The sequence below is a fragment of the Manis javanica genome, chromosome 8 (assembly GCF_040802235.1).
Source record: "Manis javanica isolate MJ-LG chromosome 8, MJ_LKY, whole genome shotgun sequence".
Lineage (NCBI taxonomy): Eukaryota > Metazoa > Chordata > Mammalia > Pholidota > Manidae > Manis > Manis javanica.
Window position 1 is genome coordinate 59,478,888 of NC_133163.1, and position 27,880 is coordinate 59,506,767.

Here is a 27,880-nt window from a genome sequence, read left to right on the forward strand (position 1 = left end):
AAACTCAGCTCCTACCACTGCGCTGCCTCCGCCTCCAGGCGCGGGGAGGACTTCAGTGTTCTTCAACAGTAAGTTCAGCCGCTTCCGGACCCTTAAAAAGGACAAGCGAGGGGTTTCAAGTTACTGCGTTTGCAGGCCTCGGGCGCGCGTGAGTAGAATTTGAGCGGCCAGAGGCTGGCTGGCTGGAGACCACCTCCGCAGAGGCCTTTCCCCCTCTCCACAACGTGTGCTGCGTTTGGTTCCGCCGAGACCCACGACGGTTCCGCCCCCTCCTTCCTTGTCATTGATGTTGTTCTTGTCAGGGCCGCATCCCCGACCGCCGGGAGCTCGAACCCGAGCCGGGGCCGCCCAGGTGGCGCGGTGGCGGCGGCAGCGGCTGCGGCTGCAGCAGCTGCGACGGCTGCGGGGGCTGCTCCGGGGCCTGCGGGGGCGGCCGGGGGCTGGCGCCCGGCGGCGGAACAGGATGGCTCTGTGCGGGCAGGCGGCGGGCGCCGCGTCGCTGCCCAGCGAGTTAATCGTGCACATCTTCTCCTTCCTGCCTGCGCCCGATCGTCTGCGGGCCTCGGCCTCCTGCTCGCACTGGCGTGAGTGTCTCTTCTACCCGGCTCTCTGGCCCCAGCTCCGCATCTGCCTCCGCGTCTCCCCCGCGGAGCAGCCTCGGCTGGAATTCCTCATGCGCAAGTGCGGCTGGTTCGTGCGAGAGCTGCGCGTTGAGTTCGCCGCTGAGAATTACCTGAGCGGTGGCGGCGGCCCGGGCGACGGAGGCGGCGCGGACACCGGGGCTGGCGGGGAAGAAGTCGAGACCCTACAGCTCTCCACCCGTTGGCTGGAAGTGCTGCGCACCTACTTAGAGCTGGTGCTGTGCGTGCTGGTCAGCATCCGGAACAACAGGTAGGCTTGTCGTGGACCCTCCTTCCGTCCTCCTATCCCTCTCCCCCTCTCCTGGGTTGCCGGCTTGCCCGAAATAGATTCAGTGCGCATACGCCCGACCAGCTTCAGCGTCGCTTTCTTCAGTGACTGGGGGTGTCAGTTCTAACCGGAGATTTACTTGAGGTGGGAGTGCATAATGGGACTTACCATAATACTTTATAAATAGTGATGGATTTGGTGTTTGTCAGACACCATTCCTGGCGCCTTCCAGGCACTGTCTCATTCATCCTCTCGGTGACTGGGATGGAGGGGACAGGCTCCGTCATTACTCATCTTACAGATGGGAGAACTGAAGCTTGGAGGGTGAGGCCTTTGAGTCTTGGGAGGAACGAAATATAACCTTGTTTTTCTGACTCTGAGCCTGTCAGTTCTAAATAGTTCGTGCTTGGAGAAGGAGTAGGTATGCTACTGGTGTTTAATAGTTACAAGACTCACCCTAAAAGAAATCTCTGACAGCCATTTTCTTACCGAGAATACCTCAAGTAGGCCAGCCGCAAAGAGTAGGAGAAGTGTTTGTTAAAGGAACTGGGGAAGATCGTGATCATCAGGGTTGGGAGTTGCTCCCCTTGCACCTCCAGACTCAACTTGTTCCCAGGGATTAACCTAAAAGTAGCTCAGTACAGCTTGGTGTTTGTGTGTGTTGGGGGAACTGGCCATTATCTGCAAAACGTAAGCATGTAACTGTTCTGATTTTGCATCAGAACTTTTACTGTAATTCTGGGACTAACTTCCTATGTTCTGACCTATTATCCTAATCAGTATTTTCCTTTATTTGTTTATTGCCCTCTCCAAAACCTACTGGTTTAGATTTTCTGTGTCTGGATATTTTAACTAACCTTATAATTAAATATGAATTGGAAGAAATTTCAAAGGTTAAAAAAAGGAGCAGCTTATTTAGTCATAAGAGTTTAGCAGTTCACAAATACACTATCTTATTTGATCCTTTTAATGACCATGTGAATTAGGCAGGGCAGCTATTATTATCCCTATTTTATGGATATGAAACTGGTGCTTAACAGGGTCAAGTGATGTGCACATTATCATACACGATCACTTTTCAGCAAGAGAGTGTCCTTCCTTTTGCAATAAATACATTTTGTTGAACATCAAATTATGTTACACAGGGTTGAGAGAAGATCCTGGTTTAATGCTAGGTGCTATATACCCTTAATTCTGTCCAAATCGAAAGGATAGGAGATAAGCCTATAGCTCTAAGTTGTATTTGGGGTACGACTCCATCATTCCAGTGGCTTTTGAATTCTGAAAGCTTTTTGCACCAGTTCATTCTGTTTCCTTGCTTTGATATGTGGCAAGAGGGGCTGTTTGAGGTTATAAACTGGTCTTAATCAGATTGCAGAATCTTTGTCAGAATCGAATGTATGTATGGCTTAGAGGACCAACTGACCCAGAAGTTAAAAAGATTCAGTCAGTGAGCACTTAATACTGGACCAAGAGTACAGATGAATTCAGCAAGTACCAATTAGATTTTTCTGTTCTGTGATTAGATGGCATTTATGAGGAACCATCCAAAAAATGCATGTCTTTGGTCCAAGAAAGAACAAGACCTATGCAGGGCCTAGCTCCTTTTAAGTCTTTTAATAACTGGCTTGGTGGTTGGATGGATATTGTTCCAAAGGCAAAATCATATCTTTCCTTTGTTGTTCTTTAATTATTCTCTCCATCCCTTCCTCACCCCTACCACTTTTTTTCAGCTTTATTGAGGTATATTTGAGAAATAGAAGTTGTAGGTACACTTTTATTAGCATCTCAATCTGTCTGTCTATAAAGGCCACCCTATGCCTGCTTTCTGGGTCAGTGATTACCCTATACAAATACCACATACTAGCATCCTTTATATTAAGGTTTTTTTGTGATTTACTATAGGATAGTGCTGCATGTTATGCTGCTTTGAGAGCATATTCATTGTGTATGTGTATGAAATTAAAGTGTAGGATCATGACATGTATTATTTGTACTAACAATGTTTCAAAGAGTTCCTTAAAAATTATCTTCATGTTTGGAAATAAGTTAGTCTTACCTTAATTTTTGAAAATATCTTGAGATACTCTAGTAATATCGGAAGTATTATGAATGTTACAAATGTAAAAGGGATTAGTTTTCTTTAAATTTTAACAAATTTGAAAATATTTTAATCAAGTTGTTTATTTGGTAACTGATAAAGCCAATTCTTATTTCTTTCCACAATCACTTAAAGACTTAGATTTATTGAAGACCAAAACAATTTCATTTAGTGTTTTTTTTGGTTGTTTTCTACAACCATAAAACTTAATAACTAATGAGGAGAGGCAACACTTGGCATTGTTGTATATATTTTGAAGTTAAATTTACAGTGGTTTTGTTTTATGATTTCTGCCATTTTACAAGTAGAAAAGGAGGATTTGAAACCTACTAGGTCACAGGCTTTATGCTTCCAGACTTTGTGCTAAATTCCTTTATATAATTCTTACTATTCAACTGTTGTTTTGTTGTGTTCCAGTGATTTTCATGTCCCTTAGAAGAACTAAAACTATAATCTTGAATCGTGGAAACTTTCCAGGGGTAGTGCTGAGAGGGAAATTTGCATGTTGTTCTGCTTGATTCCTGGGTTTCATTTGCACGTGTACTCTGAGTGACCACAGCCACCGTGCTCATACCTTAGGCATCAGGAGCAGCAGATGAAGATCAGGGAGGTGCAAAAATGCCTCAGTGGGTAAAACACACTCCTCCAGGTTTCAGAGCTCCCTTCTGTCAGACGCTAGGATGCCTCCTTCTTGATGAAGTGTAAAAACAGAAATACAGTAAGTACTAATCCACCTGTATTATAGGTTAAATAAGCTGGATTCCTTCTGCAGTTGTTCTACAAGAAATAGTTTAGACAGACATTTTAGGATTTAATCTGGTTGTTGAGTACTGCCATTGAAATGCTGTATTTCAGATTCCTGTAGGAAAAATAAAAATTCATTAATAAGATTTATGATAATAGCTAATAGACACAACCACTAAAAATACATAAACAGTGGGCATATGTACATTGTCATCACCTGGTTTATCCTTTTCTGGACTATAAAATACTTAATATTATTTTAATATGTTTAATGATGTTTAATATATAAAATACGTAAACCTTTTTTGGATTAAATGAAAAATTGGGGGCAGTACTTTTTTTAAAGATAAATACTGCAACAGGTCAGAAAGATTTTGTATGAGGGTGATTTTCTTATTAAAAATCTGGGTTACAATTCCAACTACATGTTTGTAGGTTAACCATTTCATGACTAAGCCTGCTTATATACCATCTTAATAGTAGAAGGTCTGTTAATAATTCTTAGATTTGGTCTTATTGATTTGGTATTCACAAGGAAGGAGAGTCTTGAGTTTGTAGTATTTTCTCAACATCAGTCTACCAAGACCCAAAAAAAAACGTAGATAACCATTTAAAATTACATCTTAAAAAAGGGTAAAAAAATTCTTTGGATATTTCATATTACTGTCTAAGACAGTAGGAAATGCCTAAAGGTGTTATCTCCAACAGCCCTCAGTCTTAGAAATATTTTCCCCATCATGATGTAATAATATTTTACCTTTGAGAGCTCACTTTTATTATTTGCTTAAAGAAGCCTATTTACAGAATAAATATATTAAGATACACTGAAACTCTCTGACCAGTCTACACTGTCCAACAGGCTGTTCCTTAAAAGAGAAGAGAGGTGAGATGATGCATACCGAACAGACTTTTTTCTTACCTTAAACTGACGAAATGGTTCCACTGGGATAGCCTCAAGGTCATTGAGAAGAGTGAAGACTCTAACCTGCTAAAGAAACTAAAGTCCTGGGAGGGCTGCTGAGAGGAATTAGGGCTCTCTATTGTCCATAGGTGCATTCTAACAATGATTGGAAACTGGTAGATGGAGGATAGAGAGTAAAACTCAAGAAAAGTTTGTGAATAAAATACCACTTTTTCTGTGTTAATATGAAGCTGTCAGACATCTTTTGAGTGGAGTGATTAAATTATCTCCATGGTAATCTGTTAGTTCTGAGGCAGCCTTAGAGGAGTTTACCCAAGTTGATCAATGTGTATAGGACCTAAGATGATAGTTTACCCAAGTTGATCAATGTATATAGGACCTTAGTTATTTTTAAAAATCTGTTTTTCTTCTCCATTTATTGAGGGCGTACTGTGTGCCAAGCAGTGAAGATGAATTCCCCATTCCCCATAGAATCAGCATTCTAAAGGGGAAAGACAGAAACAAGTAAACAAATGAAAGATTATTTCAGTTGTAAAAATGAAAGAGGGCTATGTAATAGTGACCAGGTGGCAGTATCAGACAGAATGGACAGTTGAACTGCAGCATAAATGGCTAGAGTCAGGCATCTGAAGATCTGAGCAATAGTATTCCAAGCAGAAAAGGTAGTAAGCACCAAGGCCTTACTTAGGCCAGACAAATTTTTCAGACTTGTAGGTGCAGTAGGAAAAAAGGTATGGCAGAACCATGTGAGTGAGAGTGAGTAGTGTCATGGTGAGCTCTGAAGTATAGAGGGAGGTAGGAATGGGATTGGTATTGTGGGCTTGTGGAATAAGTTTGAACTATATTCTAAGAATAGAGGAGTCACTGAAAATTTAAGGACAAGAGTAATGCAATGTAATTTGCATTTTAGGACAATCACTGTGGTTGTTGTGGAATGAATGAATTATAAGAGGAAACAAGAGGAAGTGGGGATACTAGGAAGCTGTTAAAATAATCTAGGCAGAGATAATAGTAGTTTGGAGATGGTGGAGATCATGAAAAGTAGATAGGTTTGGAATATATTTTGGCAATAGAGCCAAGAGTACTTGTTGCTTGGATGTAGATGGAGAAAAGGATGAATCCAATATTTTTTATCATTTCTCTGTGAGACTCGCTCAGTTGTCTTGTCCTTAGTGCTGTTAAAATAATCTTTTAATAGCATGTAAAATAGCAGTTTTTAAATGTCAGTCATATTTAAATAAACCCTTTCGTGTAAAAACTGGGATTTGAAGATGATAATTCTTGGATGATAAGTGAATTTGTAAAGCAAATTCTTGGAAAATGGCTTTTAGTTAACAGATCCCAATGAAGATAATAAAGACTATATTATAGGCCTGTGGCTTCTTTCTGGTTTCTAAAGCTGTACTGTCCCATATAGTAGCTGCTAGCTAAAAATAGCTATTTAAATTTTAATTAAATAAAATTAAAGATTCAGTTACACTAGCCACATTTCAAGTGCTCAATAGCCATATGTGGCTAGTAGCTATCATATTAGCATAGAATAGAGCATTTCCATCATGGCAGAAAGTTCTGTTAACATTTCACTAAAGGATATTTGTTTGATTTGGCCATGGTCATTCACTGGCATTTGTGAGAGTAGGAAATACGTTATTGAAAAGTGTATTGTGGATGTACACACTTGATATTGAACATGGACTAATAATAGAACTGACCTGAAAGAATTCCATGCAATGTTATAGTTTAATGTAGCTTTTACCAGTTTAGAAATGGAAAAAAATTGCATTATATGAGCTCTGTGGGAAAGGCTTTAACCTTAAAAGCATCTTTTTTTTAAAATTCTTTTGTATTACCCTTTTTCATAGTTAGCATTCAGCTGCATTAACTCTAATTTAAGGTGACTACATCTGCATTTTTCCACTGATACTACTTATTATCAAAGAAATAATGTGGGTCCTCTGCAATGAAAGAAAACATTCTAAAGTTGCTGCCACAGATAAAGTAACTCAATTCTCAGAGAAAACAAGGACATCATGACCAAACATCAGAAGTCTTTGGTCTCAGTTGTACTAAACAGTCCAACAGAAATAGAAAAAAGATGAAGGGTTTAGCCAGGCTCTGCAGTTCGACCTTGCAGAACCTTTTTTAGACTCATTGGTGGTCAATATTGTTTTCAAAGGATTTCCCATACTAACCCAATGAATCTATATCCAGGTTTTTATAAAATTGTATCAAAAGTTGTGATGGTTTTTTAATTCATAGGGAAATTCTTAAGCTAAAAAGAGAACAGGATACCTCTTTTTAGTCTAAATTTAATACATATTAAGTTGTATGTTTTTCATACAACTTGACTATGTATATCAAACTATATATTAATACATGGTTGAAGAGGTAAGTGCATATCACAGCTTTTAAGAAATAATTTTCACTTCTCTTGGTAAATATTTCATTTCAGAGGGATTCTTAGTGTATAATGTACCTGAAAACTGGTCTACTCCCTAGATTTGTGATGTGTGAGGTAGCTAAATAGACCTTGATTTTTGTCATGAACCATGGTAAATATACTACTCAACAAGTATTTATTGAGTGCCAGGTCCTGTTCTAGTGACAGGAGATAAAACAGTAATCAAACAGCCCTGCCATCTGTAGAGCTTATTCTAGTGCAAAAAGAGGACAAAAATAAATAGTATCACAGTTGGTATTGCTATGAAGCAAAACGAAGCAGTTAAGGGAGATGGGAATGGTGGATGTGGGGAAGGAATGATGCTATGTAAAAACAGGGAATTTAAGGAAAGTCTTAATTGTTCTTAACTGTACTTGAAGGAGGGAAGGGAACAAGCCTTGTGTGTCTTTCTGGGAATTGATTCCTGGGGGAAAAGTAGCAGTAAGTAGAGGAGTGGATCTGCAAGGACTATGACTGACATGTTTATGTAAGACAGCCTAGAAAGCAATAAGATGTAGAAGAGGTCAGCCAGGTAAGGGGGAAGGTGATGTGGAAATAAATAGGCCTTTATTAGCCGCCTTTTATGTCTTATAGTAGGTCGATAGCTAGAAATGAGCAAGGAAGGGGTTGGGGACTTTCGTGTTTACATTCAGCTAGATGCTTGGTTACATTATAAACCTGTTCTTGTGGGACTTAGGGAGTGAGGGCATAGATAACAGACCTGCCAAAACTGACTGGTTCCAACGTGGAGAAGTTGACCCTAACTTCCTATATGCTCATTTGCATATTAAAAATCACACCTGTTGGTGCTGTGACAGTTCTGAGGCAGAACATGTAAGGACAAGAAGAGGGAATCACCCTACTTCCCAGGAATCCCCCCGCTATTCTGAGAAAATTCCACCTATCCTAATGAATATTCCACCCTCTGCTTAAACTCCAGCTATTAGACAACCCAACCCAACCCCCACCAGCCCATCTCATCTCTGGAGCACGCCCACACTCTTTCCTTGAGTGTGTATTTTGCTTTACTAAACTGCTCTGCTGCTCACCTCTAGGACATGTCTGCACTCTTCCCTTGAGTGTGTACTTTCACTTTCTTAAACTGTTCTTTGCTTGTACCTGCTCGACCTGATCATGAATTCTTTCTCCATCAGTCAAGAACCCTTTCCTAGGTTGAGGCCTCAGCCAGTGTGCAGGGAGGTCTCCCAGGTTGGATTTCCTAACAACATAACGACTGACTTTTACTGTGAGTGAGATGAGGAGTCATGAAAAGGTTTGGGGCTGAGGATTGACATGATGTAATATTTCAAAAGGAACATTCTAGCTCCTGTGTTGGGAATTAGTTTGTAGGAGGACAAGGGTAGAAGCAATGAGCTGTGTTAGGAAGCTGTTGCAATAATTCAGGCATGGACCAGGGTAGGAGCAGTGGAAGTGATGAATATTCTGATTCTGTATTTACTTTTATCTGAAGGACATGTAGAAGTAAGTAAACAATGTAAGTACAAAAAAAAAGATGTAATTGTTCAGCCACATTACAGTGCCCTTTTAGTTACTACTCCCTAAGTATGTCTAAAAATATTTTTCCTTTGGCTATTTTTATTCATTTTTTTTCTTCTCATTAATGATTTGTACTCTTTAAAGAAAAATACCTAGGATTTGGACACAGTTTATTTTCTGGAAACATGATTTGATCTTTGATATTTAGCTCCTTTACCACCAAGTACTTTCAAGCAATACCCTATTCATACAGGCCTTATATACATATGAAATAGTCTGTTGAATTGCCCAGAAATGTCCTGGTCTTCCTTACAGCAGTCACTTGCAATTTTCCTTTCCCTCTGTTTTCTCTTTCACTTTCCTGTTTCATGTAAACCCATTACTCCTTGGAATTTGCCTAAATCTGGCCCTCATATGAGCTAAGGGTTCAAGATGGTAGAACTAAGTGGAAAGGAAGAAGCAGGTAGATTCTTCCTTCCCTTTACCCCCAAATCACTGATCTCATCACCTTTACCAGGTATTAACCGAACTTACCAGTTAAGAAATTAGAGAATTACTTTCTGATTTCTTTTCTGATTTTTTAAATGGAATTTTTGAAAACATAAAAACTAGATACAATGAATCTATTACCCAGATTTAGTAAATTAAGGTTTTTGCCACATTTACTGTCTTTTATCTTCCCTTAAGTATTTTAAAGCAAATCCAAGACACCAGCATTATTTTTACATTGCACACCTTGGTATAAAGCTCTGAAAATTAAGGACATTGTTATATATAACCATAGTGCCATTAATATACGTAACAAAGTTACCAATAATTCCTTATTATCACCTGATTTTTTTAAAGTAATCTTTTTAAAACTCTATTTCCACTCCAAGTCTTAACTCATGGATAACTGGAACATAACTGCTATAACTTTTCAAATCATTCGCACACAATGCATACTGTAATAATTGAATAAACAGAGTAGGAAAGCAGTCTGTAGGCAAAGTTTCTAAGTTGTAAGTACTTAATGATATGATTTAGCTCTGGATCTGGAACTGTTAACTTTTTAAAACAGGATTAAAGAAAAATGCAATTAGGTAGAAGAAATCCTCTTTTGGCAATAGTATGGCCTTTTGCGTGTTTTATAAAAATTGATTATCAAACACTGTGCTCTTTCACAATACATATTAGGATTTGCAAGGGGACTAGTAAGTAGATTGTATCTGATTAATATTTCCATAGGAACACAGCTAAATTAATTTGAAGAATTAAGATGAAAAAAAACTTTCTAACCAACTGAAATGTTTTCCCAATACCTTTTTGTTACATGCCTTGTGAACAAGTGCATGGTGTGGACATTGTGCAGAAGAGAATCCTTTGGTCTCTTTAATTCACTTGCAAATTCAACAAAAAATAACAATGAGTACAATAAGTAAATAAAACTCATATCACAGTTTCATCTTTAAGTGAAAGGATTATGTGACACAATTCCTTTGTTAGTGGTACAGTCTCCTGGCCTCAAAATGAGGCATCTATTTATTGCTATTTTATTATTTTATTTAATTTTATTTTTATTTAATTTTATTTTCTATTAAGGTATTATTGATATACGCTCTTATGAATGTTTCACATGAAAAAACAATGTGGTTACTACCTTTACTCACATTCTCAAGTCGCCACCCATACCCCATTTCAGTCACTGTCCATCAGTGTAGTAAGATGCCACAAATTCACTATTTGCTTCTCTGTGCTACCCTGTTTTCACCGTGACCCCTCACCCCATGTGTACTAAACATAATACCCCTCAATCCCCTTCTCCCTCCCTCCCCACCCGCCCTCCCACACCCCTCCCCTTTGGTAAAAGCTAGTCCATTCTTGGAGTCTGTGAGTCTGCTGCTGTTTTATTCCTTCAGTTTTTGCTTTGTTCTTATACTCCACAAATGAGGGATATCACTGGGCACTTGTCTTTCTCTGCCTGGCTTATTTCACTGAGCATAGTACCCTCTAGCTCCATCCATGTTGTTCCAAATGGTAGGAATTGTTTCTTATGGCTGAATAGTATTCCATTGTGTATATGTACCACTTCTTCTTTATCCATTCATCTACTGATGGACACTTAGGTTGCTTACATATCTTGCCTATTATAAATAGTGCTGCAATAAACATAGGGGTGCATATGTCCTTTTGAATCTGAGAACTTGTATTCTTTGGGTAAATTCCAAGGAGTGGGATTTCCGAGTCAAATGGTATTTCTATTTTTAGTTTTTTGAGGAACCTCCATATTGCTTTCCACAATGGTTGAACTAGCTTACATTCCCACCCGCAGTGTAGGAGGGTTCCCCTTTCTCGCATCCTCACCAGCATTTGTTGTTCTTAGTCTTTTCAGTGCTGGCCATCCTTACTGGTGTGAGATGATGTCTCATTACGGTTTTAATTTGCATTTCCCTGATGATTAGTGATGTGGATGAACTTTTTATATGCCTGTTAGCCATCTGAATTTCTTCTTTGGAGAATTGTCTGTCCAGATTCTCTGCCCATTTTTTAATCAGGTTATTGGCTTTCTGAGTGTTGAGGCATGTGAGTTCTTTATATATTTTGGATGTTAACCCCTTGTCAGATATGTCATTTACAAATATATTCTCCCATAATGTAGGATGCCTTTTTGTTCTGTTGATGGTGTCCTTTGCCGTACAGAAGCTGTTTAGCTTGATATAGTCCCATGTGTTCCTTATTGCTTTTGTTTCCCTTGCTCGAGGAGATGCGTTCAGGAAAAAGTTGCTCATGTTTATATTCAGGAGATTTTTGCCTATGTGGTCTTCTAAGAGTTTTATTGTTTCATGACTTACATTCAGGTTTTTGATCCATTTCAAGTTTACTTTTGTGTATGGGGTTTAACAATAATCCAGTTTCATTCTCTTGCATGTAGCTGTCCAGTTTTGCCAACCCTAGTTGTTGAAGAGGCTGTCATTTCCCCATTGTATATCCATGGCTCCTTTATCTTATATTAATTGATCCATATATGGTTGGGTTTATATCTGGGCTCTCAACTCTGTGCCATTGGTCTATTGTTCTGTTCTTGTGCCAGTACAAAATTGTCTTCATTACTGTGGCTTTGTAGCAGAGCTTGAAGTTGGGGAGCGTAATCCCCCCAGCTTTATTCTTCCTTTCAGGATTGCCTTGGCTATTCAGGGTCTTTTGTGGTTCCATATGAATTTTAGAACGATTTGCTCTAGTTCATTGCAGATTGCTATTGGTATTTTAATAGGAATTGCATTGAATCTGTAGGTTGCTTTCGGCAGGATAGCTATTTTGACAATATTAATTCTTCCTATCCATGAGCACAGGATATATTTCCATTTATTGGTATCTTCTTTAATTTCTCTCATGAGTGTCTTGTAGTTTTCAAAGTATAGGTGTTTTACTTCCTTGGTTAGGTTTATTCCTAGGTATTTTATTCTTTTTGTGAATGGAATTGTTTATTGATTTCACTTTCTGCTAGTTCATCATTAGTATATAGGAATGCCACAGATTTCTGTGTATTAATTTTGTATCCTGCAACTTTGCTGAATTCAGATATAAGGTCTAGTAGTTTTGGAGTGGATTCTTTAGGGTTTTTTATGTCCAATATCATGTCATCTGCAAACAGGGACAGTTTAACTTCTTCCTTACCAATCTGGCTGCCCTTTATTTCTTTGTGTTGTCTAACTGCTGTGGTGAGGACCTCCAGAACTATGTTGACTAAAAGTGGAGAGAGTGGTTATCCTTGTTTTGTTCCCAATCTTAAAGGAAAGGCTTTCAGCTTCTTGCTGTTAAGTATAATGTTGTCTGTGGATTTATCATATATGGCCTTATTATGTTGAGGTACTTGCCCTATATACCTATTTTCTTGAGAGTTTTTATCATGAATGGATGTTGAATTTCGTAAAATGCTTTTTCGGCATCTATGGAGGTGATCATGTGGTTCTTGTCCTTCTTTTGTTGATGTGGCGGATGATGTTGATGGATTTTCTAATATTGTACCATCCTTGCATCCCTGGAATAAATCCTACTTGATCATAATGGATGAATTTTTTTATATATCTTTGAATTCGGTTTCCTAATATTTTGTTGAGTATTTTTGCATCTATGTTCATCAGGGATATTGGTCTGTAATTTTCTTTTTTGTGGTGTCTTTGCCTGGTTTTAGTGTTAGGGTGATGCTGGCCTCATAGAATGAGTTTGGAAGTATTCCCTCCTCTTCTACTTTTTGGAAAACTTCACTAAATGTTTGATACAATTTAGCGGTGAAGCCACCTGGTACAGGAGTTTTCTTCTTAGCTAGTTATTGATTACCAAATCAATTTCGTCATTGGTAATCGGTCTCTTCAGATTTTCTATTTCTTTTTGGGTCAGCATTGGAAGGTTGTATTTTTCTAGAAAGTTGTCCATTTCTTCTAGGTTATCCAGTTTGTTGTCATGTAATTTTTCATAGTATTCTCTAATAATTCTTTGTATTTCTATGATGTCTGTAGTGATTTTTCCTTTCTCATTTCTGATTCTGTTTATGTGTATAGACTCTTCTTTTCTTGATAAGTCTGGCTCAGGGTTTATCTATTTTGTTAATTTTCTCAAAGAACCAGCTCTTGCTTTCACTGATTCTTTCTATTGTTTTATTCTCCTTGATTTTATTTATTTCTGCTTCAATCTTTATTATGTCCCTCCTTCTACTGACTTTGGGCCTCATTTGTTCTTCTTTTTCTAGTTCCGTTTATTGTGAGTTTAGAGTGTTCATATGGAATTGTTCTTCTTTCCTGAGGTAGGCCTGTATTGCAATATACTTTTCTCTTAGCACTGCCTTCACTATATCCCACAGATTTTGTGAGTTGAATTATTGTTGTCATTTGTGTCCATATATTGCTTGATCTCTGTTTTTATTTGGTCATTGAGCCATTGGTTATTTAGGAGCATGTTGTGAAGCTTCCATGTGTTTGTCGGATTTTTCATTTTCATTGTATAATTTATTTCTAGTTTCATATCTAGTTTCATACCTTTGTGTTCTGAGAAACTGGTTAGTACAATTTCAGTCTTTTTGAATTGACTGAGGCTCTTTTTGTGGCCTAGTATATGATCTATTCTTGAAAATGTTCCATGTGCACTTGAGAAGAATGTGTATTCTGCTGCTTTTGGGAGTAGAGTTCTGTAGGTGTCTGTTAAGTCCATCTGTTCTAATATGTTGTTCAGTGCTTCTGTTTCCTTACTTATTTTCTGTCTTGTTGATCTGTCCTTCAGAGTGAGTGGAGTGTTGAAGTCTCCTAGAATGAATGCGTTGCATTCTATTTCCCCTTTTAATTCAATTAGTATTTGTTTCACATATGTAGGTGCTCCTGTGTTGGGAGCATAGATATTTATAATGGTTCTGTCTTCTTGTTGGATTGACCCCTTTATCATTATGTAATGTCCTTCTTTGTCTCTTGTGACTTTATTTGTTTTAAAGTCTATTTTGTCTGATACAAGTATTGCAACTCCTGCATTTTTCTATTAGTTGCATGAAATATCTTTTTCCATCCCTTCACTTTTAGTCTGTGTATGTCTTTGGGTTTAAAGTGAGTCTCTTATAGGCAGCATATAGATGGGTCTTGTTTTTTTATTCATTCAGTGACTCTATGTCTTTTGATTGGTGCATTCAGTCCATTTACATTTAGGGTGATTATCAACAGGTATGTACTTATTGCCATTGCCAACTTTAGATTCGTGGTTACCAAAAGTTCAAGGTTAACTTCCTTACTATCTAAGAGTCTAACTTAACTTACTTAATATGCTATTACAAACACAATCTAAGGGTTCTTTTCTTTTTCTCCTCCTTTTTCTTCCTCCTCCATTCTTTATATATTAGGTATCATATTCTGTACTCTTTGTCTATCCCTTGATTGACCTTGGAGATAGTTAATTTAATTTTGCATTTGCTTAGTAATTAGCTGTTCTACTTTCTTTACTATGGTTTTATTACATCTGGTGACAGCTATTAAACCTTAGGAACACTTCCATCTATAGCAGTCCCTCCAAAATACACTGTAGAGATGGTTTGTGGGAGGTAAATTCTCTCAGCTTTTGCTTCTCTGGAAATTGTTTAATCCCTCCTTCAAATTTAAATGATCATCCTGCTGGATAAAGTAATCTTGGTTCCAGGCCCTTCTGCTTCATGGCATTAAATACATCATGCCACTGCCTTCTGGCCTGTAAGATTTCTGCTGAGAAGTCTGATGTTAACCTGATGGGCTTTCCTTTGTATGTCATCTTATTTCTCTCTCTGGCTGCTTTTAACAGTCTGTCCTTATCCTTGATCTTTGCCAGTTTAATTACTATATTTCTTGGTGTTATCTTCCTTGCATTCCTTGTGTTGGGAGATCTGTGGATCTCCTTGGCCTGAGAGACTATCTCCTTCCCCAAATTGCGGAAGTTTCAGCAATTACCTCTTCAGAGTTACTTTCTACCCCTTTCTCTTTCTCTTCTTCTTCTGGTACCCCTATAATGCGAATATTGTTCCATTTGGATTAGTCACACAGTTCTCTCAATATTCTTTCATTCTTAGAAATCCTTTTTTCTCTCTGTGCCTCAGCTTCTTTGTATGTCTTTTCACTAGTTTCTATTTCATTTATCATCTCCTCCACTGTATCCAATCTGCTTTTAATACCCTCCATTGTGCTCTTCAACGATTGGATCTCTGACGGGACTTCATTCCTGAGTTCTTGAATATCTTTCCATACCTCCATTAGCATGTTAATGATTTTTATTTTGAACTCCCTTTCAGGAAGAGTCATGAGGTCCATGTCATCTTTCCAGGGTTATATTAATTTTACTCTGCACCAGGTTCCTTTGGCGTTTCATATTTGTGTGTGGCACCCTCTGGTGTCCAGAAGCTCTACTCTCTGGAGCTGCTCAGCCCCTGAAACAATGGCGGGGGTCACAGGGGAGCGGTATTGGTGCCTGAGGGAAGGAAAGAGCTGTTCCCTGCTTCCTGGCTGCTATGCCTGTCTCCACTGCCTGAGCCAGTGGGCCGAGCACACAGGTATAAGCTTTTGTCCCAGTGCAGCTGGATATGGATCCCTGCTTTCTATAAGCGGCTTGAATCTCAGTCTCTCCAGGAATTCTACCACTCTTAGCTTTCCAACCCCATAATCACAAGAGTATCATGAAAGCACCATGAAATGTAGTTTTGTGCACCCAGAGCAGATCTCCGGAGTTAGGTATTCAGCAGTCCCAAGCCTTCCACTCCCTCCCTGCTCAGTTTCTCTTCCTCCCGCCAGTGAGCTGGGGTGGGGGGAGGGCTTGGGTCCCACAGGGCCACAGCTTTGGTACGTTACTCTGTTCCGTGACGTTTGCTCTTTTCTCCAGTTGTGTGCAGTCTGGTGCAGTCCTCTTTCCTGTTGCTCTCTGAGGATTAATTGTATTAATTATATTTTCATATTATATGCAGTTTTAGGAGGAAGCCTCTGTCTTACCTCTCACGCCGCCATCTTTAATCCTTCCCTTACAGCATTTCCCTCTCATCTCTCTCTTAAGTTACTAACTAGTCTCTACACTTAGACTCGGCATGCCTTCTTCCAGGCTGTTCTAACAACAGCATTTCCCAGATACAGTTTAATCATGTTTATTCCCTGCTTACAACTGTTTTGAGGTACCTCATTGTTTTGAAGGCAAAAGCCAAAAATTTTTGCCACAGAACTCCATCTGCAGCTACAGCCTCATTCCATTTTATGTTCACTCTCTCTGCACCCAGGGTTCCTTTCAGTGTCCCATCCTTCCTTGGCTCCCTTCAACCTCAGGGGCTCTGCCCATGCTTCGCCTTTTCTCTGTAGCAGCCTCTCCTTACGCTCCTCCTCCTTGCCAACTCCCACATATCTGCAAGGTCCCATTTCAGTTGATTTATGTTAGGGAACACTTCTCTGCCTGCACAGTGTCAGATCCCCTACTATGTAGCACCGTATGTTTGTCTGTCACAGCACCTGATCACTGTCATGTCTCCAGTAGAGTCTGGCACTTAGTTAGGCCCTCAGGGAATATTTGGTTGGATGAAAAACTGAATTGCTGATTATTCTTCAAGCTGAATTTTAAAATCATCAGGTTTTTTAGTGAAACTAAGGTTATTAATTTGGGGAAATGTGACATACTATCAAGAATTGTTATTTTTCATTTACTTACATCTTTTACCACTTTTATGGATTATACATTTCTTATTAAAGGTATCCCTAAATTGTGTTACAAATGGAATCTCCAGTTGGTTATCATTAGCATTTAGGTTTTATCCTTATCCAGTTACTTGTTTTCTCCTGCTTTATTTAGAATTTTACTATTAGAAAAATGTTTGGTAGGTAAAATTATCTGAAACCAATTTTTACATGATTTTTTAAATCTCTTGATCATAAACAATAGATTTGATCATAAAACCAGGGAAGGTTCTCTAGATTAATCAAAGAATATTTCTTACTGAGAAGATATCTTCAGGGCAGTACCCTACCCTTGCACATTTAACACATTAACTAAGTTAGTTGGTTTGGGAAATTTTTTAATTATAATTAACATCTATATCAAAGAATGTATACTGTTCTTTCAAATGTCATTTTATTATTTATTCATTCCTAAACCCTTTAAGGTAAATACTGTCACTGATAAGGAATTGAGTCCCAGTGACATTAAGACCACTTTTCTGTAATCATTAAAATATTGAGTTCCTGAACTAATTATTAGACCCCAATCTTCATTCTTTAGAGCTTTTGCTGTTTCTGCCATATCATGTTGCTTTTCATTGTATGTAAAAAGCAATCAGAAAGTAGTTAATTGGATTCTGAGTTATAAGGCTGAAACTTTTCTAGAATATATCTGCTGCATATTTTTATTTTGGATACATTTTGATGTAATTATTTACACAATAATTTTAAATTACATGTCTTATAGGAACCTCCAGAAGTTTAGTCTTTTTGGAGACATAAGCATTTTACAACAGCAAGGAAGTCTGTCAAATACATACCTCAGCAAGGTGGACCCTGATGGCAAAAAAATTAAACAGTAAGTTATAGAGTGGAAAGGGGCTTATATAATAATTTTAGTTTTTTCTGATAAATCAGAAGAGTAATGATACTTTTTTCTTAAAAACATATGTCCTGGAAATATCTTTATTATGAAATATAGTAATCAATATGTGCCTTCCATGTCATAAATCTTTAAGACAAATCAGAGAATTTGCTGGATAGTGTTATTTAAAACTGTTACTTTTGTACTTGCCTTTGCTATAACATAAATTGTATAGCATCAGTCTTTTCTACTGTAAAGTGCTGCTTTCCTTGGATGAACATATTTCTAGATGTTTAATACATATACATGTTTACTGTATCTATATGTTTAATACATATTATTCATATTTTAATGTGAATTTTAGTAGTATTTATGATAATATTACTTGTGGGTTGGATAGAAGTTAACAAAAGAGAGAAAATGGATCCCAACATTGCATCCCACTTCATTGCCTATTTTCAAGTCATTGTTCAAAGATAATAGAGTTAAATGCTAACAGGATTGTTGTGGTTTGTTTTCCCTACAGAATTCAGCAGCTATTTGAAGAAATACTAAGTAATAGTAGGCAACTAAAATGGCTGTCCTGTGGGTTTATGCTGGAAATAGTAACCCCAACATCATTGTCATCTCTCTCAAATTCTATTGCCAACACCATGGAGCACCTGAGTTTACTGGACAACAATATACCTGGTAACAACACCCTCATCACCGCAGTTGAACTGGAGCGATTTGTGAATCTGCGCTCACTTGCCCTGGATTTCTGTGACTTTACAGCTGAGATGGCAAGAGTCTTAACTGACAGCAACCATGTGCCTTTGCAGCGACTGTCTCTCCTGGTCCACAATGTTTCTGTAATGCACAAATCTCTGGACAATATGCCAAGTGATGAGCATTGGAAAGCCTTGTCACGGAAGAGCACCAGCCTTCGGGTCTATATAATGGCTTTTGATATCAAGAGTGAAGATATGTTAAAAATTCTGAAACCCAGTATACCACTAGAGAGGATTCATTTTGACAGCTACATCACTTGTGTTTCCGGAGCTATTGTTGATCTTATATCTAGGCAGTACGACAGGTTTCTCACTCACTTTATATTAATGAATGATGTGATTGACACGTCTGGTTTTCCAGATCTTAGTGACAACCGAAATGAAGATCCACTGGTTTTATTAGCATGGAGGTGCACAAAGCTCTCTCTCCTGGCAGTTCATGGTAGGTGATTTTTCTTCACTATATTTTGATATTGATATTACACCCAAAGTATTTTAGAGCAATAAAAAGACAGAACTGATATTTATAGTGTGCAAATTTTTATATTTAATAAGATATGCCACTTAAAAGTAGACAGTGATATTTCTATATATTTCTTCCTCTAATCACACTTCCCCTAATCTGTTATAAAAATATAACAGAGAAGGAAAAGAATGATTTCTTTTGTGATGACTGCTTTATCTTCTAGATTCTAGGTATCAGCATATTAACCTGTATGACATTTTTTAAATGATGGTTCTATTGATTGGGTATGCTTTTTCTTACTGGCACCTTTTTTTTTGGTTTCATTAATATACAGTTACATGAGCAACATTATGGTTTCTAGACTCCCCCCATTATCAAGTCTCCACCACATACCCCATTACAGTCACTGTCCATCAGCGTAGTAAGATGCTGGAGAATCACTACTTGTCTTCTCTGTGTTATACTGTCACCTTTCATCTTAAAGTGAACTATTCTCATTTGAAAAGAGAGTTGCTACTCTAACAAGTTAGAAGAACACTTTAACTTCCTTTTGTAGAACTTATATTTACAGAATACAAAATAGAAAGTCCTTATGAACATCTTAAACTCTGTTAGCCGTTTCATTATTTTTGAAATTAATTTTTTAACCCCATTTGTGTGTGGGAAAGTGTGTACCTTTTCAAGTTTTGCTTTATAATTTGGCAAGTTATCAGAGGTAGTAGCAAAGAATAGGTCAATATTGAAGGTAATAAGTCAAATGTAGATTTTTTTATAGAACAAAGAAATGTCAGGTTAATTTAAGCCAGTCTTTTTCTTCTTTTCAGAAATAAGATGTTAGATGCACCTAATGCCCTTCCATCCATTGCCCTTTATTCTTTCCAAGAAGTTACGATTATTCTGAAGTTAATACATAGTCCCATGACTGTTTAATATTTTACATATTTGCTACTGACAAAAAAATTATTTTTAAAGTGTCACTTCATAACTTTTGACTGTGAAACATCATAGGAGATGATTTTTTACCAATGAAAAATACCAGTTTACTGTGCATTGTTAATGGATACATATAAAATAAAAATGTTTTTTATATCTCTATCTAAAGCTATAAATATAAATGTCTTTGATTTTACTACGTGCACTAATACCAGAATGGGATTACAGCACCTATCAATTCACCATCTACAGTGATGTTCTTGGAGACAGTATCAAACTCACGATCTTTTTTCTTTTCTGGGCTAAACAATCATACTTCCTTTTACAATTTCAATGTTTTGTTAAAGGGAAAGGAACAAAGCAGTAAGTGAGATACAAGTTTGTGGAAAAGACTAATCAAATAGACAAAACAAAACACCAAGAAATGACAGTGTTTGTCTTGTGCTTATTTTTAAGGTTACACAGTGTGGGCACACAACCTTATCGCCATTGCTCGTCTTCGTGGCTCTGATCTCAGAGTCCTTGAAGTCACTGAAGAAAGCATTGATTTTGACCAAGGTGAACTGGCCGACCAGGATGTGGATCCCGTGCATAACCTCATTGAGCAGGTATCCCTGGGCCTAGGTCAACCTTGGCATGCAGTCATGGACATTGAATCACTGAGTGTCTTCACTGAACCAAATCGTCATTTTTACAGAGAGATGCAAAACTTCAGCGAAGACATTTAGCTTTTTTAAAAATGTACAATTCCTGTGGTTACATATGCAAGTAGGGTCCTATTATGTTTTTTTTCTTCAGTAGTGTGAATTAATCCCTTTATGCTGTGTTTAATCAGTATTAGTTTATAGAATTATATATGTATATTCTACTTCTTGATCAAAGAACGTAGTCGGGTATTGGTTTAGAAGTTCAAAGTGACAATGTATAGGGCTTTCACGGTTAATGGACTTGTTACCAAACCTTAAGGATATACAACCGAAGGTGGTTTGAGGTTGCTGGCTAACTTTATTTTTCACTGAGTTACTCTGCCGTTTGATGTTTTTATTCTTTTTGAGTCAAAGTAAAGAGCTCAGGAGCCAAACTATTTTTATACATATATATAGAGAGATATATATCCATAGCCTGGTGGATTTGTATGCAATGCACTGCATGCATGCATTCTGATAGCATTTCATTAATTCTTATTTGAAATGGCAGAAGGGAGGATAATATCTCAAATGAATTATACTTAGCAGAAAAGCCAAGATTTACCTTTCATCACATATAATAGTTGATATCACCAAATACCATTCTGAATTTTGTATAATACTAGGTTAGAACATTGCTTAATTTCTTTAATCATTTACATAAACATGAATACTCCAATTGTTGGATTTTTTTTAAAACTATAACTGACATAATTTTATTCATCAATTACATTATTCATTCAAGTTAGCTTTTTAGCCCAGATTTCAAATAGTAGAGGAAGAAACAAGCTATATTGCAGGGTAAAACCTCCTCAAAGAAAGTAAAAAACAGAAATGTACACACACATGCTTACGAATAAACATTAGTCGTGAAATCCCTAGCAACAAGTCACTGGATTTTTCTCTGTCAGCGCGCGTGTCAGCTGCCAAAGAATAGACTTAACTGAAGAAGTGCCCACATGCTGGCAGGGGCCGGCCCACTCTGGCCAGCCAGAAACTGCTAGATTGTAATATTTAAGGTCGAATTTTCGACCTGTGGTACACAGCTGTGCTGTGGCTCAGTCAGCAACCTCAGAACTCTGAAAAAACAAAACAAAAAAAAGAAAAAAAAACCATGCACCTGTTTCACTGTGAAGAGTGAATGTAAAGGAAAGAAAGGACAAACTGAAAGCCTGTTCTATCACAGGTATGAGCTGCTATGATACATGAAGAACATTCCATGAAGTATGTTTTAAAACCTTGTTATATCTGAGAGGCTTTAAAAGCCAATTTAACTGTTTCAGGGCAACCGCGGTACAGACGTGGTCTCTGTGAGACTTCCACCTGACCCCAGTTTTAAGTGGTACGAATGTTGTGCATTTAATGTTAAAGGACAGCCTGCAATAATTAAGTAGCCAACGTGGGTGCCCAGCAGTGCTGAGACCTGGCTGCTCTATTGTAAGCTTTGGAAACACAATTTATGCAACAGATGTCCAGATATGATTCTATTTATGGAAAAAGTTTATATGTATTTTACAAATGGTTTTACCATCTTATATTAAAATGACCTTTTGACAGGTGTGCACTGTTTTGTCTCCAGTGAGCACATACCATGCGGATTTTATATGTACATCAGTAGTGTGAATCCACTGGCACAGTGTGTATAAATGCCAGATGTGGTGAGATTTTATCTTATAAATGTGATCAGATAAAATAACTCCTGACAGAAATTGTAAGGAAACCAGCTGAATGTTTGACCTGATGACTGATGTTGTATGGTTTATGTTAAATGTATATTCTTTTAATCAATGAATAAAGCATTAAAAAGTGATCATTGTAATACATTTTATTGTATATGAAGCATGAAAACATTTTTAGTGTTAAATTGCAGTAATCTTTACATTGTGCATGACCATGTTAGCTCCTGTTGTAGTCTGATGCAGTAAAGCTTAAATTTGGGAATATATCATAAAATGTGTTGTTAGGGTGACTAGTTTGGAAAGTCTTCTTTTTTTTTTTTTTTTTTTTTTTAGCTCTTTGCCAAAATATAAGCTTAAAAGCAAATGACAGATTGGTTAGCACAAAATCCAAAAGTATTATGCATTTAGAATATATTATTGATATGGTAAAATACATGTTATAGGAACTCCTTATTTTTAAAAACTATACTGGTGCAAAAATACTTTAATTTGCCAATATTAAATAGTTCATAAACCCCTGTAATACTTTAGTTTGGCTTTGTACTCTCTGTTCTTGATTGTTAGACAAATAGCTGTCTTCTATAAGAAAGAAAACGGTTTTCCTTCTTCCATCTTCCCTCCTTAATCATTCATGACACTGACTCCTCCAGGTACTGCCTCACCTGGGAATAATGTGTTGTACACAAAGAACTGTCATCATACCCACTGCTTCCTTTTTTCCTGGACACATCTAACTCCTTTGAATGAATCAATGTATTTATGTATTTAAAGTACCAAAACAGTACCCAAAACATGAAAAAAGAAGACCTTTTATACCTATATGTATATAGGTCGGTGAAGTAAAGCACTAAAATGGGAGGCTGGACATCTGTTTTCTACTCTATTCTGGACAGATTCTTACTGGAGTTTCAGTTTCCTAATCTGACATGAGGGGCTGGACTTAGTTACATAAAACTGGTTCTTCATTTACTTTCAACTGTTGTTAACCTAACAGCAGATAGATATATACAAGATCATCTTGGAAAAAATGTATTAAATATTTTGAAAACACAGCTTACTAAATATATGAAATTTACATATCTAAAATAACCTTCCCAATTCCCCAGATTAGATTGGAAGTGTTAAAATGTCCACATTACCAATGTAATTGCAGATTCAATGCAATTCCTCTTCAAAATTTCAATAACCTTTTCTACAGAAAAAGAAAAAAAATCCTAAAAATTTCTATGGAACCACAAAGACCCCAAATGGCAAAGCAAACTTGAAAAAGAACAACAAAGCTAGAAAGAACTCTGACACCTGAAGATTTCAAAACTATTACAAAGCTATAATAATCAAATCCTAGTACCATCATAAAAACAAACACATGGTCCAGTGAAACAGAACAAAGAAACAGAGCCCAAAAGTAAACCCACACATATATGGTCAATTTTCAACAAAGGCCCCAAGAATACACAATAGGGAAAAGAAAGTCTCTTCAATAAATAGTATTGAGAAAACTGGATATTCACATGCAAATGGATGAAACTGGACCCCTATCTTACACAATATATAAAATCAAAATATATTAAAGATTTGAACGTAGACCTGAAACCATAAAACTCCAAGAAGAAAACACAAGGCGGGTAAACACCTTAACATTTGTCCTGGTAAGGATTTTCTGGATTTGACACCAAAAGCAAAGGCAACAAAAGTAAAAATAAGCAAGTGGGACTATATCAAACTAAAAAGCTTTTGCACAGCAAAGGAAACCACAACCAAAATAAAAAGACAGCCTATGGAATGGGAGCAAATAACTGCAAACCACACATCCAATAAGGGATTAATATCCAAAATACACAAGGAACTGGCATGACTCAGTAACCAAACAGCCAAAACCAAATAATCCAATTTAAAAATGGACAGAGGATCTGAATAGACATTTTTCCAGAGAAGACATACAAATGACCAGCAGGTACATAAAAAGATGTTCAACCATCACTAATTATCAGGGATGTAAATCAAAATCACGATGAAACACCACCTCACATCTGTTAGAATGGTTACTATCTAAAACAAGATAAATGCTGATGAGAATTTGGGAAAAAGGAACCTTATACACTGCTGGCAGGAATGTAAACTAGTACAGCCACTATGGAAAAACAATATGGAAGTTGCTCAAAATATTAAAAGTAGAACTACTATATGATCCAGCAATGCCCCTTCAGTGAATATACCCAAAAGAAATGTCAGTTGCTTGAAGAAATATCTGTACCCCCATATTCACTGTGGCATTAGTTACAATAGCCTAGACAAGGAAACAACCTAACTGTCCAAAACATATACACATACACACACCCCCAATAGAATATTTTTCAGCCTTAAAAAGGAGTCTGCTATGTGCAGCAACAATATGGATGAACCTGGAAGACATTCTGCTTAGTGAAATAAGTCAAAAACGAACAGAATAGTCATTGCCGAGGGATGGGGAAAATGGGAATGGCATAAACTTTCAGTTAGAAGATAAATAAGGTCTGAGGATCTAAGTACAACATGGTGCATTCATAATACTGTATCACTGAAATTTGCTAAGAGAGTAGGACATGAGTGTTCTCACATACACAAAAAAGAAAATAGGTGAGGTGATAGATGTGTGAACTCCATGGTAGGAATCCTTTCACAGTGTGTACATATATCAAATCATCACATGGTACACTTCAAGTATATTACAGTTTTATTTGAATTACAACTCAAAAAAGCTGAAAAAAAAAAGTACTCCATACTACATTATTGTACAATAACCAAGAAGGCTACTATCAGTCTGTTGATTGTTTATAAGGTAATTTATCTTCGTCACTGCTTACTTTTAGAATTTTATTTCCTTAATATTCCACATATTCCCAATGATATGTTTAGATATAGGTATGCTTTTATTAATCTGCTTTGGACTTTAGAGTGCTTCCTCAGTCTGAGAAATTATGCCTCCTATCAATTCAGGGAAATTCTCAGCTATTTCTTTGAATGTTGCCTTTGTTCCAGTCTCTCCCTCTGCAACTCACACTAGTCTCCTGCTGGGCTTTTCCTTACATCCTCCATGTCCTTTAACCTCTCTTTCATAATTTCTATCTCTTTATCTCTGCACTATATTGTGGTAATTTCCTCAGATCCATATTTTTTTTCTCATTTTACCTAGGTCCAATCTGCTAATTTAATTCATCCCTTGAGTTTTGCTTTTCCAGTGACTTGTTTTTTCATTTCTAGATATTCTACTTGATTCTTTACAATTAGGCCTTGACCTTGTTCATACTGTCCTGTTCTTTGTGGCTTTCATTCTTTCTTTTCTCTCGCAAGTTATTTAAAAAATATACTTCATAACCTCATTCAGATTATTATCTCAATTTAGTGACTTGGGTTGCTAATTTTCCTGTTGTATCTCCTGGTTTTCCCTCAGAGCACACTTATTTTTTATCATGACCTCAGTTACGGTGGGAAGTATGGGCATGCACAAGTCATCACTAGAGGAAGCGGTACTACAGTGTAGCTTCTGAATCTTCTAAAGTGAGTCTTCTAAGATCTTTATATTCAGTGTTTAGCCCTAGCTTTGTATAGAGTCTCTGTACCCATTTACACACTAAACATCAGTCCTTAGGACTTCTTTCTGCTCCACTGCATCAGTGCAAGCTTTTATCAGGTTTTAAGATCCTTTTTAAAGTATATTTCCCCTTTCTACACTCTTAGATCTCTCAACTAAACATATCCTCAAATCATTAAAATTTACTAAGATGACAGAATGTAAAGCCACATTTAACATGGCATTCAGAAGAGAACAAAATTATCCAAAAACTGCTAAATCTAATTTGGATACTGAACATTATATAAATCTTTAATCTGTTCTGTCAACCACATCATACTATTATGCTGCATACACACTATGCTGTATTCCCTTATAAGCCATAGCTCCTTGACACAGGAACTATTCCCAAAACAATTTTTTAAATCTAAAAAATGATATTTCATATTTATTCTGCATGAATTTTTTTTTTTACATTTTCACACAAAGTCGAGTTTACACAAGCAAGCTGGAAACCTTAAAACAAAAACCCTAGCTTTCTAGGAAAAGAGGAATAAGATTGTTCTTGTGTGTAATGGACCCTACTATTTCTGCTTTCTGATAAAAGAACCCTTCTTATAAGAATTTTATTCCACAAATTCAGGTTGGGATTACCCTGCTCAACTATAGGAGATAGCTTCTGATTTCATGTCCCAGCCACAAAGGACTGGTTCGGAAATGGGACTTTAACCCAAGCCAGAAGAGTAAGAGCCATCTAGTTCAGTATATTTTATCCTTACAAAAAAGATAGGATCTATGAAAAAGGAACAAAGTATAATTTTAAAAAAAGCTTTTAAAGATTAAACATGATTGCTGAAAATAAAAACTTTATGTGAGTGACTGGAATATAGAGTTGAGAAAATTTTCCACAACAACAAAAAAAAGGTGAAAAGTATGAGAGAAAAAGTAGCAAAAATTTACCAAAGAGAAAAAAGAATTTCCCAGAGTTTTAAGACACAGCTCTTCAGAGTTTAAGTGCCTAACAATGTGACAGACAAGAGTATACCCATCCTATCTCCCTTCAAGAGACAGACTGTTGCAAGGAATATAGTTATCGGCAACCTCCAACTGCTGCTGCACATGCAGCATTCATGCCAAGACCAGGTTCTCCCTGGGGTCCGCTCCCAGCCAAGGACAGAGCACACAGGGCTACTGGAGTAGAGCCATTCCTACCCAATGAGAGATCCTCCAACAGGCCATCTTTGCCCTGAGGATTGCCTCTGCCCAGCTCAGGCTGCTGCCGAGCTGCCCAGCAATCTGAGGCTCTTTCTATCCAGTCTTCCTTCCTATCCTCTGTCCTTTCACAGAGAGCGATCTGAGTCAGTCTGAAGGCTCTCTCCCCTTAAGCCTTCCCAGGTGTCTCCCTCAATAAATCTCTTCAGTATCTAATTCCATTTTGGAATCTGCTTCTCAAAGAATCTGACATAACTCAAAAGTGAATGAAAAGAATCTCACATGAGGACACATCAAACTGATTTTTAGAACACCAAAAATAAAATCTTACATTTCTATAGGAAAAAAATCAGGCTATCTACAGACAACAGAATCAAATTCCCTTCACACTTCTTATCAACAAAAATGAATATTAAAGAACAATATATTTATATTAATTGATACTAAAAGAATAATATATTCAAAACTCTGACCCACATAAACTAAGAAAGGGGATGGGAGGATTGAAATTTTCCAAACATCCAAGGATTCATAAATTTTACATTCTCTATATTCTTTCTTAGGAAATTAAGAGTAAACTCTAGTAAAACAAAGACCTAAAAAAAATAAATAAAACCCAACAAGATAGAGGATCTATGAAACAGAAACAATCCCAAGAAGTCATTAAAAAGACAGTTTCTGTTCAAAGGTCTAGAGAGCAGCCAGTCTGGTTTGCAGCAAGAACAAAGGCTTACAAGTCTTCAACAAAAATAAACAAACAAATAAATAAATAATACATCCAACAGAGACTTTTTTTTTTAATTAGGGCATGATAATGATAAATAATTTTGGGTGGGGGCAGAAAAAACACACTAGAAAAGTGGAAAAGGGGTTTGTATACTTGGCTTAGGTATAAAGCTAACCAAAATGTGACTATTATTTTTTACTATTATGGGTAA

At 37.1% G+C, this 27,880-nt stretch overlaps 1 protein-coding gene across 1 annotated transcript; it reads left to right on the plus strand.

The window, feature by feature from the left end:
- The first annotated feature begins 64 nt into the window (after positions 1 to 64).
- On the plus strand, positions 65 to 22,311 carry FBXO33 (F-box protein 33). The gene is made up of 4 exons (XM_037025532.2): positions 65 to 891; positions 17,530 to 17,640; positions 18,173 to 18,858; positions 20,272 to 22,311. The coding sequence occupies exons 1-4, from the start codon at positions 287 to 289 to the stop codon at positions 20,541 to 20,543; spliced, it is 1,674 nt and encodes a 557-aa protein (XP_036881427.1). The 5' UTR covers positions 65 to 286; the 3' UTR covers positions 20,544 to 22,311.
- Positions 22,312 to 27,880: the final 5,569 nt, after the last annotated feature.

Coding starts and splice junctions, on each gene's coding strand:
- FBXO33 (XM_037025532.2), top strand. CDS start 287: ATGTTGTTCTTGTCAGGGCCGCATCCCCGACCGCCGGGAGCTCGAACC. Junction 892..17,529: donor GTCAGCATCCGGAACAACAG/GTAGGCTTGTCG, acceptor CATGTCTTATAG/GAACCTCCAGAAGTTTAGTC. Junction 17,641..18,172: donor GATGGCAAAAAAATTAAACA/GTAAGTTATAGA, acceptor TTTTCCCTACAG/AATTCAGCAGCTATTTGAAG.